The sequence below is a fragment of the Rousettus aegyptiacus genome, unplaced genomic scaffold (assembly GCF_014176215.1).
Source record: "Rousettus aegyptiacus isolate mRouAeg1 unplaced genomic scaffold, mRouAeg1.p scaffold_m13_p_1, whole genome shotgun sequence".
NCBI classification, from domain to species: Eukaryota; Metazoa; Chordata; class Mammalia; order Chiroptera; family Pteropodidae; genus Rousettus; species Rousettus aegyptiacus.
In genome coordinates this window covers 154650364-154672224 of record NW_023416284.1, presented here as the reverse complement: position 1 = coordinate 154672224, position 21861 = coordinate 154650364, and the positions used below count along the sequence as shown (strand labels likewise).

The 21861-nt window shown below is 32.3% G+C and overlaps 1 protein-coding gene across 2 annotated transcripts in view; it reads left to right on the top strand.

The window, feature by feature from the left end:
* The window catches only part of TRDN (triadin), a 227335-nt gene that overhangs the window by 42757 nt on the left and 162717 nt on the right, over positions 1–21861 (top strand). For both annotated transcript variants that reach the window (XM_036221435.1, XM_016154083.2), the window contains exons 3-4: positions 20566–20730; positions 21752–21784. In XM_036221435.1, coding sequence (XP_036077328.1) covers positions 20566–20730; positions 21752–21784 — 198 coding nt within the window. The remainder of the gene's footprint in view (positions 1–20565; positions 20731–21751; positions 21785–21861) is intronic.

Sequence of the window (21861 nt, the reverse complement as noted above, 5' to 3'; positions counted from 1 at the left end):
TGTATCAGGACCTTATTACATGTGCCAGGAAATGGCTATATTAACAGAAATACAAGTATAAATATCGTGAGGTTATAAAACTATATCATTTGGGTGTATTGACATAAAGGTGTGACTTACACGACCCTGCAAACTGTACCCTTGGTAACTGGGTTAAAGTAAGGACCATCTAACAGATAAAGTCCCATGGTATCAACCAGAGCGAAAAGGCTATTTATCCAGAGGCTTAATCGTCTGCTCGAAAAAGGCAGTACTTTTAGTATCTTTTGTAAGGTAGGGTCTTAAAAGAATGTACAATTGAAATGCCTATACTATAAAATTATGACTTAGATTTTTAAGTGAAAAATAATTGATTATATATTACTCCAGCTTTTATTCCCTTTGATCCTATATTGAATATGATATTTTTCTTTCCTTTTTAAAAAATGTTATTCATTTAAATTTTAGAACCAAATATGATTATAAAATATAGTTCTTTAGTGTTTGTAATATTAAGAATTATATCAATTTAATATTTGTAAAGTTAATAATTTAATACGTGCATTACAGAAATTTCTGTTAAAATGTGTTCTTAATTATTTTCTAAAATGAGCAGCTACTATAATGAGACTTTCAGATTAGATTACTTAAATGTAAGACACTTATAATCCACAGTAGAGCTTCCCTGGACAACTGAGATTAGGTACTATGGATAACACTGGCATTACTGGTAGAAACAGCTTCTGTATTACTACTACTTCAGTTCTTTCAAGTGATTATTAAGCATATTGTCTATGTGAGGCCTCATCCTCTAGTTTTCTATATTTATTAATGACCTAACCATCTATCCACTCCCCCAAAAAAGAAACCTGCAAGTCATCTTTTAAATCTGTTTGCCATCTATTAGTCATCATACTCCATGACAGCCAACTCTCGTATGTCTCATAAATTTGCTCCCTCCTCTTATTACCACCATATCCATTACTACACTTCAGACCTTGACTTTCTTTTGAGGGAATTAATACAATTTCTTCTTGTCTCCCTCATACAGTGTCTCCAGTTTAACTCTGCTCCCAAGTTATCTTCATAAAACAAATTTCATCAACAATTTCTCCTGCTTAAATTTCGTAGCATGAAATTTAAGTTCTTGATTTAGCTCTTTATTTTCTTATCGTAATTCAGCTGATGTACTTTTTTATAGCCATACTTAATACTGTTCTCCCTGTTTTTCTTTTTTTCTCTGGATAAACATTTACTCTCACTGATTGATGCCTGTGCTTATACCATTCCTCCCCTCCCTTACCTCAGTGTAGCAGAAAGCATATTAAAGTAATTAAGAATGTGAACTCTGGTGCTAGATTTTCCTTGCATTAAATCTAGACTTTACCACTTTCTAGCTGTGTGATATTAAAGACATTTTGCCTCACTTTGTATCAATTTTATCAGTGGTAAAGTGGGGATAATAATAGTACCTATGTAATGAGATTAAGAGAATTATATAAGTGAATATATTTGAAGTGCTTAGAAGAAAACCTGGTTTATTACAAGCACTGTATAAATATAAATATCATTAGTAGAGATTTATTCCTCAATTTTCCATCTAGACAATTTTTATTCATCTTCAAGACCTATCCCTTTTTTTATAAAACATTCTCAGACTTCCTAAGAATATTTTACTGTACTATGCTTTCCTTCCTTTGTGCTTTATCAGTACTTATATTACTTCAGTTTACACATTATATTATCAGGATCTGTTCTCTTATCTATCTCCCTTAGAAACTTAGACCTATCCAAGAAAGGGACTGTCTTATATATCTCTGTATATGAATGCCTTTCACATAGTAGGTTTTCTGCTGGATGTTGCATAAAGGTATGAATAGTGCCATCATTTGTATTTTAAAACAACTTCTTACATTATGAAGAAACACATATTTACCATAAAATTTTTATTTAATCGTCAGTTCGACCAACTTTAAAAATTAATAAATGCATCTAATAAAATTAAGATGTAAAAAAGTAAAATGTTTATAAAATAAAATTGTATACTTGAAACCTATATAATTTTATTAACCAAAGTCAGCCCAATTCATTTAGTTTTAAAAAAGAAAAAAAGATGAAATATTATTATATTTCATAATGGTTATCTATTGCTGCATAATAAGTTACCTCAAAAATAAATGGTTTAAAATAACATAGCTATTTATTATTTCATACAGTTTCTGTGGGTCAGGAATTTGGAATGGCTTAGGTGCATTGTTCTGACTTAGGGTATATCTTGAGGTTGCAGACATTTGAAAGATTTTATGGGGTGGCAGAACAATTGGCAAGATGTCTCACTCACATGGTTGTCAAGTTAATGCTGATGTGTCCTTACAACATGGCAAGCGGTTTTCCCTAGAGTGTTTCAAGAAAGAATAACATAGAAGCCACAATGCTTTCATGAGCTAGACTTAGAAATTACATACTTTCATTTCTACAAAATCCTTCTGGTTACACAGGTCAGTCATATTTAGCATTGGAAGAGACTATGTAAGGGAGTGCATACCAGTAAGTAAGAATCATTGGATGACATTTTGGAGGCTAGCTACCATATATTTCATTACATATTTCAAAATTACATTGCTAAGTTTTTATCTTGAGGTAAATGCTTATACATAGCATAAAGAAGAGCCATGTAATGCTCTAGCTGACAAAGAGGTATTGTATTTATAACAGATGCAAAGAGAAAGATGATGTGTTAGGATAACTCATGAGGCCATATCTTGGAAAATAAATATTCACCAGTGGAGTGGAAATGAAACACACACACACACACACACACACACACACACACACACACACAGCTGAAATTTTAAAGGAGCATTGTATAAATTCCTTAAATAAGAAGTTCAAATACTTTTAGCTAATTAAAATTCAAATGATCAATTTCTGGAACCAGAAGAATATAAGTTCAAGGAATTTGTATAATTACAGTAGTACAAACCCTATAACTCATATTAATGTTTGGTTAGATGGGACACATCTATTCATATTAAAATTCTAATTTCTTTTCTCCATTTAGTTAGTTCTAATCTGCTTTTTCTTAATATTGATTTTTTACAGAAAAAAAATCAATTGTTTCAATATGAGTTTCAAAATGTAAATGGTACTCCTATATTTCTAATGTTATATTTAATTGATAAGTTTCAAACATTTACTAGGGATTAATATTATGATGAGTCTTTTGCACTATGAATAGTCTTAGAAATATGTATGGCTAATGTTTAAAAAGCAAGGCTAGTAGTAGAAGAAAACACACTGGAAACAACTCTGAAGGCCAGATAATCAAGACAGCTATACTTGGGCTCTAAACTACTCTCTGGTACTTCAGAAAAGTAGGCAAAGGCTTTAAATTCATTAAAAAATTGTTCATAGGGAAATAAAAATATATTTTCTTAAGCAAGTACTATATTGGATTGAGAAGAATGACTCTCCACTGAGCAACCTTCAAAATTCTTTATTTTCTGAATTTGATCTGATTTATCTGTATATAATTTGCTTGTGAGGCACATGTAGAACTGGCTTTTATGTGTGTCTTTCAGAAGACTTGCATTCAATCTACAGCCCTACGACATACAAGCTAACGTGACTAGATATTTATATTTCCTTGTCTGTGAAATGCAGATAGCATCTCACTTTCTGATTTACAAAATTTGTGACTTAAATTATTGTTATCAAACAAGACAAATTTTAAGACACCAAAAAACCAGATATTAAAAAAAATATTTTTACCTACCCTCATTTCTTAATAAGTATAATGTTTAAACAGTACTCAAACAATACTATAGTGTATCTGTCAGTTTGATCAGAGTAGAATCACTATGAATGATATAGACTAGGAGATTTATTATATGGCTTATGCATTCATGGGAGGTGATTAAACACTCAACTTAAGACTGTTGCAGTATGTCTGGGGCCAGGTCAGATGTCAGCAGGATGGAAACTGGTATAGGGGAGGAAAAGTATTTTTTCCTCAATACTTCTAAATTTTTTGGCTGGGGCTCCTTTGCCAAAAGACAAATTAATAAAATAAAAGCATTCAAATGTATTTAATACAAATTTTATGTGGAGCCTTCATAAGGAAAGGAAGACTTTAAGAAGTAGTTAACCTAAGCATTTTTATCCTAGGTTTGATGAAGAGTGGAAAGTGGTGGGAAAATGTGATAGAACAGAAAAGGATATGAGCTAATTGTAGTAAATTGGGGAAAACAGCAAAGCCTGCCCTCTTGATTCCTCTGAGCATCTTGGAAGATGAGAACGTTCCTTTCTTACTGGTATTGGTAGGGCACCTCTCACATGAGGGTTTTACGACCTGCTTCAGGGGAAGATCAGAATGTCGTTCTTGTACATGCCATTTCTCAAAATTAGCTGAAAATATTTAATATGCCAAGATGCCATATTTTAGGGTATCATGCTTTGAACCCCATCATTGGAAAGGGCAGATAGAAATAGAATAGAGGAGACTGAGGACAAACTGAAACTGACAAGGACAAACTGGAATCTCATTTGACTCTTACCACCTTAAATTAAGATAATGTGAATGAGCTACAGGATAAATTGGTGCCTTCATCAACACATTTGCAAAAGCATCTGGCCAACATTTAAAGATGTTGAAAGAGGTGGTCCAGTGGAAACTGGAGGAAGTGCTGCTGGCTGCTCCCCCAGGTCAAGGTCAGCCAGCATATCAGTGAAAATGTGCATGAATTGCAACAGCATTTGCTCTGTATCAATCTTCACAGAATATCCAATATAGCTATAACTTCCTTTTTACCTGCTGAATTCACACAAACTTCTCTTGTACCTAATTGTTACTTGGAAAGTACTTTAAAGGAATTCTGGAAAATGTTGTTCCAGCTGAATGATTCAACAGCATACACACATAGGATGTGTGGGAAAGGGGCAAAATTCCCCTTTCCCTCCTCTGGTTCTTTTGACTGGCAGAATATCAAATCAATAGGAGGCAGACCAACAAGAGAAAAATCAAATCAAACTTAATCTCATGCACACGGAACCTCACACACATAAAAGAGTCAGGGACCCCACATGCCTGAAAAGTTCAGAGATAAGAAAGGGGGATTGAGGTATATAATATATCCTGAGCCGGGGATGAAGTAAGGTGCCTTGAAGACTTCATTGCAGGATGATAAGAAAAGCAGACATTTAGCAGTCTGCTTGCCCTGTAGGTAGGTCAAAAGAAGTTATCTCTGATAATCTCTTAATTTGAATTCTTCTACATAGTTAAAAAGGGGGATTTTCTCTTGAGCCTGAAGCTAAAATTGCCTTTAGCTGAAAGTAATCTGCATATAGTGAGGGACAACTTGGGGTGCCTGGCTCTGGACCCCCACAGGTGACTATGTAATTTATCATCTAAAACAGAATACTTGTAAAATTGAAATGGTTAGCCATTAACATCTATTTCAAGACTACAGGAACAAACCAAAATATCTTATCAACTGGGTATTATCTTCTCTGCCCTTAGTTGTCTCCTGGAAGATGACTGGTTTTAGAAACCTCAAATTGGGGAATAGCGAAGGGGGGCAGAGCAACGTTGCTTTCTCAGTAATTGAAGCTCAAGGTCACACAAAGGTGGCTAGAGGCCTTGTCCCCAAGCTCCTGCAGACTTGCCAGGAAGCCCTTTTAGGAAACAAAGTTGAGGCCTTGATAATTTAATAATTCTTCTAGGACCAGAATCTGTGAAATTTGGTTGAAATTTCTTATGAATTTCTTTGCCTTATTTGTAAAGAGACAACTTTTTCTGTAGGCAATAAATGCGAACAGGGTTTCTAAAGAAATGACTACAAACTTAGGCATTACTAAATGTTCTGATTTCTCTCTAGATCAGAATGTACAGGAAAAAATTATAGTAACTCTTGGCTTTTCTTGCCCAAGAACAAGGGTCATAAGTTATTAACATCTTCCTTCATAAGAGAAAATCTCATTACATGACTGTATTAGGTGGTCTCAAAGAACTTTTGGTAATTTTTGCTTGCATTCCACAAAACACACTTATTTGAAAACAATTTCGTAAGATAATCTATGTAAAACATACGTGACTGGCACATAGGAGTCATTCATTAAATGTAACTTGAATTTGAATCTTATTACCAGAAAGTAAGATCAGTAATTTGAGAAGAGAGACAGCAAGGGCATGATGGTAGGAAGCATCAATTTCTTATGAAAGTCTTGCAGACATCTCCTGATGTGCCTTTTAAATAGATTTTCTAATGAGGTGTGCCATTTATCTACTGCTCTTGGAAATTAATTTCCCTAATTTTTTTTTCCCTGGCACTCAGCCCAGTTAAGCAGGTGCACTATTTGTCAGTCTGAGTTTAGAGGTGTAAAATGATTCAGGAAAGACCCAAAGTCAATCAGAATGTATAAATTTAACATTTAATAGTTATGTAAATATGTATATTTGTATGTATGAGTATGTCTGTGTGTGTGTGTTTAGAGGTATCTGTGTGACTGTATATATATGAATATGTTATTACATTTCAGGGAACTTGGAAGACTGAGACACTAAATACACTATTTTAGACTTTATCAGTTCTCATGTGTACTAAGTTTTCAAGAATGGTTGACATTTTGTGTGCTTCTTATTCTGATCCAAGTCTTATCTCATATCCCACATTTTCTGTTTGATGTCTCAGGACTGTTTAGTCCTCTTGGTCACTCCATCTAAAAGGATGCATTTCATTACACAATTCCAGTCTACTGATAAATACCTTAAGGAAACAGAAGATTCATAGTTCAATGATTCCCAGAGCTTAATCAAGGTCATGAATTGAAGAAAAAGATAAATAAAAATTTATTTATTTTAAAGAAATATACTTAATTCTATTGTTCCTATATTTTTGGTCTTAAAATTCTCTTTTGAAATTATGATAAAATAATTATGAAAAAAGTGGCATTTAAAAACAGAGATAGATATTATTTCTGTCACTGTTTTTAAATGCCACTTTTTTTTTTTTTTTTTTACAAAAGAAAATGTTGGCTGCTACACTTTGGATCCCAGGTTTTTGCTGGTGATGGATTTCAAGGTCAAAAATATAAAAGTTTGATACGAATGCTCTATACTATTCATTTGAACTTTAGCAAATGAGACCCTATATTGGATTTATAAATTTATCCATATAGAGGAATACAATTATAAATCATGCCATATATTAATATCTACCTTTTGATGGGCCAGCTGTTATATATCTTGCAGTGCTATACTTAAATTTACTTTCTTAAAAAAGCCTTTTCAGAACTTTGAATGCAAATCAAGTCAGTACCATAATTCATCATTATATTATTTTCTTTTCATGAATAGTAGTTACTCCAAATTGCATATATTTAATTGAGTGGGATTTTTTTTTTTAGTATCTTCACTGATTTGTTAGGTTTGTAAGGATAGCTTTTTCTATTTTACTTACTTGATTTTTTTTCCTAGATCTTAGAAGTGTTTATACAGAATATGAGTCAAAAACATTCGAATAAGTGTTGAGGCGAAAGAATGAATGAATAAATAAATAAAGAAAGAAAGTCGTAGTACTTTTTATACTCTGCTGAGTAATGAGCATAGTTTTTTTTGTAACATATTATTTTATGGTGATATTGATAGGATTAGGATTCACATTTAAAATACTTTTTAAACTTCTGTCTCCAGTGGACCGTAAACATGTCAAAGGTAAAAATTATCTTATTCATCTTAATATTCCTATTGTCCTGCTTATTGCCTGACAAATAGAATATGTATAATCTAAACAGAAATTATTTGCCTAGCATATATAGCAGGCAAACAAACAAAAACGAATAAAAAAATACAAAAAAAATAAAAAATAAAAAATAAAAAGAACACATGAACTTCAAGAAAAGAACCAAAGTAGTTGAATGCAGGCTCTGGGGGCTAGAGTACTGGGTTAGAATCCTGACTCTACAAATTAATAGCTGTATAAACTTAGGGGAAATTATTTCTCTCTGCCTGAATTTTACTCTCTTTAGACAATAATATTATCTGTTTCATAGGGTTCCGTGAGCACTGAATAAATTAATAGCATACGAAACACTTGGAATTTTGAATGGTACCTAGTAATTGTTAGATAAATTGTAGTTGGTATTATTTTAATTTATTCTTCATGACCTTAACATATTTCAATGTTTAAAGAAGATAAATAAGCATATTTCAAACAGATGAATTGACTATAGGATTTCCAACTTTTAAATATGTGAATATATATAGATTGTACCAATTATACAATAGAAATCCATTGATTTAAGTATTCTATTTTATGTTGAAAGGATGTTCTAACCATTCTGAAATGTTTTATTATTCTCATATGATAAGTAAGCACATAATTCATGGCACAATATTCTATATTCATTATTTTATATATAATCTATATTTTAATGTGATTAAAAAAAGAACTTTAAAGTCATTTTATCAGCTAATACTGAACAATAGACTAGCTAAAAATATATATAATACAGTCAAAATTTTTCAAAACTAAACTTGATAAAACATGTTTAAACTTGATAAAATTTGACTTGATAAAACATATGTTTATATAATAATTACTCTATATGCTAATTGCTGTATTAATCCCAAATCTAGTAACTCTTCCACTGGTTTGTTAAGTTTATAATATAATAATCCAAGTAAATCATCCACCGGAGTATATATTTTGACTTTCTTATGCTACAAGGAAATTAATTTCATTGAATATTAGCTTGGAAACAAATATATGGAAATCTTCAAATCTACAGAAAAAAAATGTTTTCCCATTCCTTATTACATGCGTAGCATTGGAATTTTGTTTATAGTTAAGATATACCTTTTTTAAGAAGATGAAAGCAAATTAATTTTTCAATTAATATAATATCCACACTATGCTTATTAATAAAAGTATAATACGATTCTCCAGTTTTTATACGGTTACTTGACTTGGGTGAAAGAAGCAAAAAGTTGCTTGTGATTCAGTTTCGAAATATGAAATGTCCTTTATTTGACACAGGTCTAGCTCTAGTTAGCTGGAAGTATTCCAGGCTTCAACATCTGCAACACAGTTTTGCCAGGGAAAAATTAGTTGATTGATGTCATATTGAAAGAGAAAGGTGAAGTGTACATTTATTTGCATTTGATAAAGTTCCTTATTGCCTCAAAATGTAACAGTTGAGAGACAGCAAAGAGCAACTTAGAAATGTTATCATTAAATATTCAAATGGCCAATGTAATTTTCACTAAAGATGCTTGTGTTTTATTTTATTAGGGTTCTACACACAGGACACATTTCTAAAATACTAAAGTTAGTTAATAGTAAGGATGGGTATGAAAAAATTTCAGTTGAGAAAATGTTAAAAAGCAGAAAGAAAATGCCCATGCCTCAGATATTGAGTGGCAAGGACTGGAGCTACACTTTGTCTATTTAAATGTAGATTAGAAAAGTGACAGTCATTTCCTTGTCCTGTCAATAAAACAGCTCATCAAAAGTGCTTTTAAATCAGGATTCTAGTTTTTTTTTTTTTGTTGTTTTTTTTGTTGTTGTTGTTGTTTTTTGTTTTGTTTTGTTTTTTGGTTTAAAAGCATCTAAATATCCAACATCTGGAACTATTTTATTTTTTCAAAATTGTAAATCAAATGGGTTTTATCTTTTAGAAACTGGTGTACTTCAAGAGCTTTGTGTTCATCCTCTACTTTTAATTTTTTTCATGATTCTCACTAAAGGAGGAAGAAGGTCAGATCATTGTAATCTAATATGGTTAGTATTCAGAGATCAGGAGAGAGGGAGAAAGAAAGAGGAAATAACAGTGATTGGGAAAATATATTTATCTGAGATATTGAAAGATAAAGTTAGGCGTATTAAAATGTTTGAATTTATTTGAGCAAAAAAGCAATGAATCAGGCAGCACCAAACCAGAAATGTTCCATCAACAGGAGTTGGGTGTATTTGTGATTAGTTGTTTTTAGGTTTTGATTTCTTAATCTTGAAGAATTTACATACTTAGAATTTGATTTGCTTACATAGGCTGCTAAGGTAGTCGAACCTCCTCAGTTTAATGACCTTGTATAATTAATTTAACAAGGAATACAAGTTTTTGCTTCAGAAAGACTTCACTTTTTATTTTATTTGTTTTTTCTTTTTTAGGTAAGGCAACCCTTGGTTGACCTCACAGATTTCAAAGACCTTATTTTTTACACGTACAGCACCTGGTCTTCCTAGGTGGTCTCCCATCCAAGTACAAACCAGGTGCAACCCTGCTTGGCTTCTGAGATCAGAAAGGATCTACAGCCATGCCATAGACAGACTTAGCTTTTAAAAAGAGCCCGCTACTCTTAAGAAAATGTGTATGTCTGTGTGTGTATGAGAGGAAAATGCCTCATGAAAGCATGTTTTCAATATTGCTAGATTTAAATGTCATATTCTACCTTCAAAATCTGTATTTCATCCTTTCTTTCAACATGTTTATGTGTTTTCTGACTTGGAAAAACAAACACATTTCCTTCACCTCCCTCTGTCCCTACTTAACTACAACCCTTTTTGTGTCTGTCGAGCCCCTCTACTCAGAGATGACCTGATACAGTTCTATTACTCTGCTGAAATGTCTCAAATACACATCTGAGCTCTTAATGAACAAATCCAGGGCACTGTGACATCTTCATTTTGATTAAATATTACAGCATTAGAATCGTCGAATGCCATTTTTTAAAACCGTAATTTCTTATGATTTATAACTCCTTTGGTACCATCAGCTTTTTCTCCTTTTAGGCACTGTCACCTTGTTCCATTGCTTTACTGCAATAACTGCATGGCCTAAACAAGTGATGAGCAAGTGGCTGTCATATTTAGCCTGCTTATTTTTATTATTTGACTCTCAAACTAAAAACAGGATCAATCTTTCTTTAAAATGGCCAGATAGTAAGATTAGAGGCTAAAAGCAGTGACAAAGTTCTAAACAATTAAAGCATGCAAATTAAGTTAAAAAAAAAATGCAGTCTTCTCACCATGGGAATCATTAAAGTTATTTTTATTTTAAAGGGAAAATTTAGCTTATAAATATTTTTTCATTGGTTTATGCAACTTTATTGAAAAAAATACATCAATTACTAGCAGAGCTATTAGTTGATCACTCATCCATTGATAACTTTTATCATTTATTCAGTGCTATATTAAACAATGTATCGAAAGATAGATTAACCAAATGCTGTAAGCCTCGTAAGCATTTTTATTTTCCCCTTAATTGATCTACTTGCCAAGAAGTTTCTTTCCAACTAACCTTAACACTAAATGACTTCCTAGTCCATTTTTAACTCCAATTTCTCTCTAATTTTTCTAATTCCATAAGAATGTTCAATTGGAACATTAAATTTAAAATCCTTAACTGAGCTAGTTATATTTCTTTCCAGGCCTGCCTCCTAGATTCCAAATCCTGTTCATTTTCCAGTTTCTTATGTCAGAAGTTTAGGACTCCTCATGAGATTCCTCTTTCTCCACACAAATGTTCAGTGGTCAAAAAGAACTCATTCTACTTTTTACACATCTCTGGATTCTGTTCTGTACTCTGTAACTTATTTCCAGAACTCCTGCTTTAGTTTCCTTAAGACTGTTATAGTAGTACATATTTTCTTTTTGCCTATGATCTTGTCTCTGCATCATTTCTCATTCTGAGGCCGATTACTGTAAATTGTAAATCTTATTTTATTATTCCCCTATTTAAAATTTTAGATGTGTTCCCTTCAATACGAATATGTATATGAAATAAATATATGAAAGAATAAATCAAAATCTTACAGAATTAAATAATCATAAAAAGAAGAAAACAATATAGTAAGAGACTAAAGCAACAAAATTTTTCTTTTATATGCTCTTACAAAGTTTTGACTTCAAGACCTTTGTAAATGTTTTTTTTTAATGATTGAAAAAATAAAATAGGAAAACAAAAGAGATCATTAAAAATTTGAAAACATACAGATACAAATGAACCTAACTCTATATTATGCTATAGGTATAACCAGAGAAAATCATTATTTCAAATAACTTTAAAATATACCATTCTGACTCTCTGTCCTTAGTGCGGTACAGTTCAAGAGCACAAAGAAAAATTGAAAAGAGTTTTAAAACTCTATCACTGCTTTTTTCGTTAATGATAATATTGGCGTCATTTTATTTGAAATTGTTTTTAGGTATGCAGTGGAAAGGGGATGTGAGTATAAAAGCAAAGAAGTTGAGAGAAAATTCTGTATTCTTACATTTTAATTAGATTGTTAATGATTCTAAAACTTTTGAAAACTTTGGTTGTTCAAAGGTGTAGAAACAATAACAATCAAATGCAATGAGTATCCTTATTGAGTAAATTTTAGTCTCAACATATCATTTCCCAATAAAAGAAACCAGCATTTCTTTAAGAAGTAACATTCCACATTTAGCACAAGAAAGATATAGAATTTACTATGGACATATTTTTGTGCCTCAAGCAAGACAATATCAAATAAATCATTATGGAGTAGACACGAATACTGAAGTATCAATGGATCTGGGATTAAGAATTTAAGTATCTAGGATCCGGTTTAAAATATTTAGCAAATTCTAAAAAGGAAAAGATAAATGTAGGGAAAGGAGAAAGATAACAGATTGACAGAATGTTGATAATTATTGAAGCTAGATTCAGTGGAATTGTATTGTCACCTTGGCTAAGATAAAATTACATTTTCTAGAATTCCCCCCTCTGCACAGTTTCTGGAGTTGTGTTAGCCAGAGGAATCATTGTGTGTGAGATTTGAAAGGCGGAAGGTAAGCAGAGCCATGAAGGTCATTGCAGGACACCAAGGGTAATGTGTATGCATGTTGTCACTGATCCCTCTCCTCACCTTGTTGGCATGTGGCCGCAGTTGTCCCTGTAGCAACTCCAGTTCCTGCTAGATCCTCCCTTGACTTTTTCTACTCCTGGCCAATGTACATCTTTAGCTCCATGTTAAAGGTGACTACTTCCCCTTTTTTGAAGAGAGGTTTGGAGGTTCCAGATTGTTCCCATGAGTTTCAGTCCATCCTTTGCTGGCTCTAGATTCCCTTGATCCCTGTATTATGGCCATCTTTTCTTCCCAAGTGCCTCTTCTGCCTTCATACCCTAACACCACATGTGTAAATAAAAATCTGTCATAATGAGGTGAATATTAAAAGTACCATGGGAATAGCTGGAATTCAACTTTCATCTCACTATGTTCTCAGGAATTGTTCATTGAGATTAAGGATAACAGATTCTGGGAAATTTCACCCTCTGTATATGGTCTCTATGTTAAAAATCTAGTAGAAGAAAAACCTATTGAGACACTTGGTTCTGAAGTTAACTCACTTATGTAATTCAGGGCAGGTGGTTATGTACAACTTTTTAGATGTTCTGCTTTTAAAATATAGCATCTATTATTAAATAAGGAAATATGATGGTACTAATTCATTTGTAAAAGAAGGCATTTAAATATATAAAAATGAGGTTTCATCATATTCTTTTCTTTATAGAAACATCTGACATATTTCTCCATAACTTAATTACCAGGTCTTAAATGAACTAATACTTGCATTTCTTGCTAAATATTTATTAATTAAACAAATACAAAAACTTATTTTAACTTACATAGTCATTTTCAAAGAATTTCTACAACATACCTTGAATTCAAAATTTCTATCCATATGAGTATACTTAAAATATAATTTACTATAAATAAAGTTATCTAATATGAAGCACATAATAAAACAGTTGAGTTTAATCTTCATTGGTCTCCATCTCTCCATTTTATTATTATTTTTTCTTTTCCTCCTCCCCAATCCCTGTCAGCTAGGGCCATTCCTATTAACCCTTTAGTGTAATCATTTTTAAAAAGCGACTGCAAGTTGATTTTAAGAGAGGATATTAGAAAACGAGCCTTTTTTATAATATTTATTGGTTGAAAAATCTACTTTAGCCACAAATTATCTCTATTCTCTTCAACAAAATAGACACCAAAATATCGAGTATTTCCTCTAGATTTGAAACAATTTTACATAAAATATAGTTATCCTCCATGAGGTTTTCAAAAGAAAATAATGGGAACGTGTAATTCCAGTTGCTATGCCCTTTACAAAATTCTATTGACAGGATATATTTAACCCTTAGGGGTTAAATATAAATATAGTACCGTAATCAAGCATTTCTTGAATTCCTGACTTGTTTGGATGTGCTACTTCCTCATTCTCTTATGCTGGCTTTATCTTTAGTTTGAAATAAATAAAGAATAAGAAACAATAAATTCATGAGGAAAAAAAGACATCAGCGATTGAAAACCTTTCCACTGTGATGACAAAATTAAAGATGGCAGTTCTGACTTCACTGAATTCAGCTAACTGTGCCCAAGGGAAATGACCCAACCTATGAGAAATAGTCTGGAAGTTACTTGAGACTGGACCTGCAAAGTGTTAAAGTACAATGTTTTGAGTAAACATCACTTTGATGAAGATGTTTATAGAAATAAAAGGGCACATATTTTTGTTTGTGCCTAGTATTATCAAAACAGGAAACTCAAGGCCTGGAAGACTCAGGACTACTTAGTTCACTGTGACTGCTTTTTATTTCAAAAGTGTTTTGGTTAAAAATAAATTCAATGAAATTGACCTTATATCCTTAAGAAATAGTTGACTCTTGTAAAGAATGCCCAACCTCAAATTTAAACTGTTTAATAAGAATTTACACTCTCAGCTGTATTTCTGAGTTTAAGAAACCTATTAACATGGTGGAGAGAACCATTGCTTCCTGCATATACTGAAAGAGCATGCAGATATTTTTCATCTTTTTGTCTTGTTTTTCCTACCTGTGTTTCCCTTCTTCTCATCCTGAGGGGTGGCATGGGGATGAGAAAACATGTCAGAAGCTCTATTTGGCACTGGTAAAGTTCTAGAGAATTCTGTTGACCTTGAACAAAGACTAAGTAATTTCATAGTACTTCAAACAAGAATTATCATGTAACTGAGAGCATATTAAATAATGCATAATTTGCTAATATTTTTCTTAACTGGATCAAAATTTTACCAACAAAAGCAAAAGTATCCAAAACTTATATGCAATGAAAGGAAGAAACTAGTCATTTAAAATCATATTTTCTTTAGGTGTGGTAAAACATTCCTTACATATCAAAAATAGAAACACCTAGATATCAAGCCCATAAAGGACAGCCACCGTGTTAGTTATATTACACTTAGGATAGGATGTTGCATACAATAAGTGCTAAATAATTGTCTTGAAAGAAGAATCTTTATTTTTGTAGTCAACCTCATATTGAGTACTACTATGTGCAAGGTGCACACACCAAAATATTTTTGAGTTGAATTTTTCCTAATTTAGGTATCATTTGTAACACATTTAAAATTCCTTGCTTTGTTTAGGTCTGAATATGTGCGAATATTTTCTGGGCAACAGGGGATAAGTATTAGTTATTTCCATGAGTCTTGATAAAAGCATTGTTTGGATTTTACAGACCGTGCCAAGCTTGCCTGTGAGGACATAATGACTAAGTGATTGCAGTGTAATATTTACAGTGCACACATTTATGGAGCACTACCATATGTTTGAGTTAAGTGACTCTGGAAATTGAATTAATAATTACCTAACATTTAGTAGATCCTTTACTGTGCGTTAGGTGCTTTACACCAAGGAGTTTATTTACAATGAGTTCGAGTGAAGCTCAATGAGTACCATCTGGTACAGGGAGAGATTCATGAGCAGAAGGATCAGAATATGACTGGTACCCTTGTTCTCCTGCCATCTCATAGAGTGACTCAGACGGATGCAGATAGGCAGCTCTAGAGACCCCTCCTCTTAGTTGCTCTTTCATTTGATAAAGAATGCATGAGGGAAGCCTTATAGCTTTTAGTATCATTTGGGAATGGATGCCAGGCAGTCAGAATTTAAGTGCCAAATTCCCAAGGGGACACTAGAAAAGGCAGTTGTATAGCATTTGGAGACCTTGAAAGAAGGTGGCATCATATACAGAGCTTGCTGCTGAGGGGTGGGGAAGCTGCTGGTCCCAGCTAGCAAACTGGGAAGAGCCTCCAGGTCATTCGAGATTCAAAGACAATCTTGTTCATTTCTCCACATTGACACTTTTAATTATCAAGCACTATGTAATGTGATTTGAATCTATTATCTCATGTAATACGCATAACAACCTTGTGAGGTAAGTATTATTATTCTTATTGTCATTTTATAGTTCAGCAGACTGGGGCACAGTACTCTAGGTCTTCTTTTCCCACTATTTAATACAGTTTGTCAGAACTAGGTATATTATAAATTGAAGTGTGAAAAGGTTGAATGTAGGAATAACTGGCACGAGGAGTTAAGGTCTAGATTTAGAACTTTGGAAAAGCAGGAGCATCAATAAATTTTATAGACATGGCAAAGTTAATTTTCTGAACACCACACAGCTATTAGGTGGGGGCCGAGGGTGGGCACCAAGACTAAAGTGAGGTGAGTAAAGAACTCGGGTGCAAAATTTAAGAGGGTTCTAAAAAACTCAATGATTAAGATAAATATTTTAAAGCAATTTAAAAATTCAAAATAGATGCAAAAAATCTGTGATAAACAAAATGTCAAAATTTTTAATGTACACAGGATCATTCTTACTGATTTTTCCTTTGTCACTGTCTCTGATTCAGTTTGGCATGAGGTGGGAGGCATAAACTTTAATGCTATCTGTCTGAGCTGAGAGCACCATGCTGATGTTTCTCAGAATATAAAAGATTAAAAGAGTCTTAAAGAATGTAAGACTGATAGTCAAAGTGAAACCGCTTTAGAAGGAAAGCACAAAAGATGACTAATTTCTCTTGCATGTTTAGAAACTTATGTATCTGTATAGTTTGGCTGCAAAGACAAAGCACAAAAAATTATCTTATTTAACCTTAAACATTTTCTTGTCTCTCTTGGCATTCTTTTATGAGTGCCAAGAATCCAATTACTGATCATAAGGGGCCTAAAACAGTTTCCTCTGCATCTAGTGACATATATTTCCATAAGAAATATAAGAGACAATTATGAGTGACTTCAACATATAACAGAAGCACTGGAAGTAGGGTGATTATTCCAAGATTGCATAATCCAATGACTCAGCATAGATTCAAGTTCTTTCATTTTTAACCTTTGCCTTCCTCAGCATGTCAGCTACCATTCTCATGGTTATAAGGTGACTATAGTAGCTCCAGGATCTCTGATACCATGCAGAAAACTTCTTGTTCCCCTTTTAACAGCAAGAAAACCACTCCCAGAATATTTCATCCAAGATTTAACTTTAGACTAGAACCAATTGCGAAGTCACTTTTTTGTTTGTTTGTTTGACAGCACTATAGCACAATACTTAAGAGTAGTGCTCTGGAAGATACAAAATCAGGCTCATCACGTACTAGCTATGTAATCTTAGGCATTTTATTTAAGTTTGCTGTGCCTTAGTCTTCTTATATTTCATAAAGAGATTACATTATATAACTACCACATTAGGTTATTCGAAGGAAAAAGTGAGTTAACATATGTAAAGTTCTTAGAATAGTATCCAGAAGGCAATATACACTCTATAACTACTAGCTACTGTTATTTTTATGATGATACTTATTGTAATGTATGTAATTTAAGTTATGGAAATACGGAGGTAAGAAAGTACTTCACTATATCTTTAAAAAGAAGATACTAAAAACTTTAGTTGCATGATAAAATATTATTCTCATTGATATAATTTGGATATGATGTCTGAGAAAAGGAATGAGAATCAATTTGAGGATTACTATCAAGATATTTTTATATAATCTATATTTTTATATATCTATCTTTTCAAAGTTGTTGTCTACATGGCTGAAAATCAGAAGCGGGTCTCAAGGCAACAACACTGACTTCATGGAAATAGTCTTATTTGACTATTTAAAATGAGCCAAGCAATATACATGTCTGCAGATTATATATAGTACGTTTAAGCATATGAATAATTAAACTGCTATCTATTTTGTTGGATTTTATTGTTATATTCCTCAGTGAACACTTAGAAAGAAAAGGAAAGGGTAACTGATTGCAATCTATTCATATCATAAAAACCCCATTTGTAGTATTTTTCCATTAGATACAAAATATACTAGTGTCAAAATGTCTTTAATGATGTCTGTACAATTCAGTTCCTTACACATAATTGTTTAAAATTTTCCAATTGCAATTATAAAATTCCATTTTGTTTCCTCTTCTAAGGTTTAATCTAATCATTCAAACTACCATATCTTTCTGACATGAAACTCTCCAGAATACAGTAAAATAAAGCCCTAAATGTAAAGTTACGATGTCACTGAATATGGAGATAGATTTGCCTGAGACCAGCATTTTGTATCTGGTCATCTTTAGATGGAGTGTGAATCTCCTGAGATGAACATAAAATTAAGAATTTTCCCCAGGAACCTCCTCTCATATTATTTTCCCTATTTCTATGGGGTCTTACCCATCAGCATGAAAATGGAATGTTCTTCCCTCTTTAACAGTGTCAGCAACAGAAAACCTACTATTATTCTAATCCTTCTTTGATAATTGCCCAATCTCTCATTTACCTTACAGTAAAATATACTCAACTGTCTCTAAATCCTTTCCATTTATCCTTGATGCATTCCACTGAAACTGCCCTTTGAAGATTACCAATGACATTCTCATCATTACATCTAAAGGTCTATTCTCATTTCATCTATCAATTACATTTGCCAGTTGAGCATTCTATCCTCCTCAAAACAATTTTCTCACTTAATAGCTAGTACATTACACTCCTCTTTCTGCCTCTCTCTCTCTTTCTCTCTCTCTTTCTCTCTCTCTTCTTTTTTCCTATTTCTATCTTTATTTCTACTTCTCTCTCACCTCTCTCAGAATCCATAGCTGGTCCCTCCCCATCTCTCTGACTTATTCCTATCTTCTAAATGTTGGAGTGTTCCTGGATCCCCCTCCTTCCTGACTACATTCAGTGCCATTTCTTTGAATACCTTCCATCATCTGTTGAACTCCCAAGTTTCTATCTCCTGTGAGGACTTCTCTTTTGTAGGTCATATTAAGCTATACAAATGTCTATATCTCCATATAGGTGTATAAAAGGCAACTCAAGTATGACAAGTCTAAAACTCAGTTACTTATATACTATCCCCCACCCCCTAAAAAAACCTCCTGCTTTCACTAGTCCTTTCCATTTCAATAAATGGCATTGCTATCATTACAGTTTCTCATACCAAAATCCTTGAAGTTAACCGGTACCTATCTCTTTCTCTACATCTTACAGCCAAATTGTAAGTTTCTATTCTTAATTCTATCTTTTAAATACATTGAGAATCTGACCACATCTCATTACACACACTTAAAATTCTGAGAGAAATTACTATAATCTTTCTTCTGGATTATTTCATTTGGCTCCTTTCTGATCTCTCTATTTCCAACCTGGCATTCTTTCAATCCTCAGCACAGCAAATGCCATTACATAATTCAAATCACTTCATTCCTCTGCTCAAACTTTCCAATGACTTCCTAGCATGATTAGAGTAAAAGCCTAATTTTGGAGTACTTAACCTTTAGATAATATAGTATGTTGGCATAATTCTAGTCTCTTAAGATATCAAAGGGAGAAGAATCTCCAAAAAGCTAAAATAGCTTTTAAAGTTAAGGAAAACATAAATCTAAAATTTAATTATAGATTAATGAAAAATCAGGTGCAATTTATACACATTTCTAGATGGATAACCTCTTCAATCAGATCTTAAAGTCTATACTTACTCCTTCAGAGACATTTTCATGTAATTTGAATGAGAACAACAACATTTTGGAAATTCCTAATATGTCTAATTGCTTGCATTTTTAATATTTAATCTCTCACTCTGCAAGGAGTTTATATCTCCTAGGAAATAAAAAAGGAAAGATTTACAGACTTTATTATTTTTTTTAAATTTTATCCATTAAATTTACTAGAAGTTCAAATATTTTTTGTTTTTAGATACTAGGATGTCTAACAAAGATAAACCAATTGAAGCTAGCTGGAGCTTGATATGATCACTACCTTTAAAATTCCAGAATTTTCCTGATGTATCTCAAATGATAATAAATAGACTTATCACTTTTACTTTAGTCACAATTATTTAAGACAACTAGGAACTTACTGTTCATCTAAAAATTTACATAGCCATCTTCTCCATGATGCTTTCCAGTACAATATGGGCCAATCGTAATTTCTTCTGTTCCTGACCATCCAAACTTAGAGTATACATTGCAATTTGGATAGCATAAGTATACACTATTTTAATTTATTTCTGATCTTCCTATATTAAACTTTTATTTAAATTATAAACTGCTCAAGGGCAACTTCATTCTCAATTACCCCATAGTGTTTGGATACAGTTACCCAATAATTTTTCTTTTTAATTGAGTACATATCCATACTATGACAAAATTTATAGGTATATTCATTTAGTCAAAAGAACAAATCAGAAAAAGTAGCTTTTCTTGGTTTCTTTGGGAATGATTATAAAAGTTTATTCTTTTAATTACTTTTAGCAAGCTCGATTTCCAAAATTGGTTCAGATCCTATAAAATTTGTACATCATGCTGTGGAGGAAACGATGGATTGGGTCTACGGCTTCTTTTCTTTGTTGTCTGATATCATCTCATCTGAGGGTGATGAAGAAGATGACGATGATGGGGACGAGGATACTGATAAAGGTACAAAGAGCCTAGAGATATATCTAGCTGCTGGGACCAATATAAGACATGCATTACAGTGGTTTGCTTAAGTTTAAGCACAACTGAGTATTTGGGTCAGGCTAAAACAAAATGAATACACTTCTAAGTGCTAACAGTGTAGGATGCCAAACTCAGTAAATTGGCCTCATTTACCTTTCATCTTATAGCTTATCTGCCCTTATGGCAAAGATATCAAAATTAAATGATACCGTTAGGGTAGTATTATAGTAGAATGTCTTAATAAGTACTACTATTATGTCCTTATTACTTAGTAAGTATTAAGTATACTTTTTCAGGGAAAAATAGTAGCTATTTTTCTCAAGTTATTCTTAGAAAGACTGAAATAATACATACAAATGTTTTATATACATAAGTCATATTAGTCAAATAGTAGAAAGAAATCCTACTAAAATTACAATCAAAAGTAAATTTATTGAATCAAATATAGGTGTAGAATGGAAGGACACATTCTAAATGTAACAAAAATTATGCAACTAACGTATACACTCTCTCATATATATTAATAAATAAAAGGAAATAAACTCAAACCATACATAAACTACTACTGAGTAGATGTGAAAAGAACAAAACATTTTGATTCTATCTTGTAGACGAGATTTTTTGAGGTCATCTTGGTCATCAGACATCATGTATTCGACCTTGACTTTCAGAAAAGCTGATTATTATAGCTGTTTTTATGACTTTGTCTGAATTTGTATTTGTTTGGCCCCAGTGAAAGGTCAAGATGAACTGAAATGAAAGTGATATATGAACTATAGTGTGTAATTTGGATCACTGCCACAATTTCATTGAACTCATAAAAGTAAAACTATTTCAAATAAATATACATAAACAAAGTTTATACTTAAAAAATTGGAATTTGGGAAGCAAAGTAATATGAGGATTATTATCATCAAAACTGATAGATTTTTTAAAATAAAGAAACAATATTATGCTATGTTAAACGTTTTTCTAATTTACTGTTCTTGTCTTGGTTTAGGAGAAATAGAAGAGCCTCCCTTGAAAAAAAAAGGTTGGTGTTTTTTCACCTTTGGAAAAATTTTTTTCTCATATGGTAATGTTAAATTACTTAATTGATGATTTCTTCAG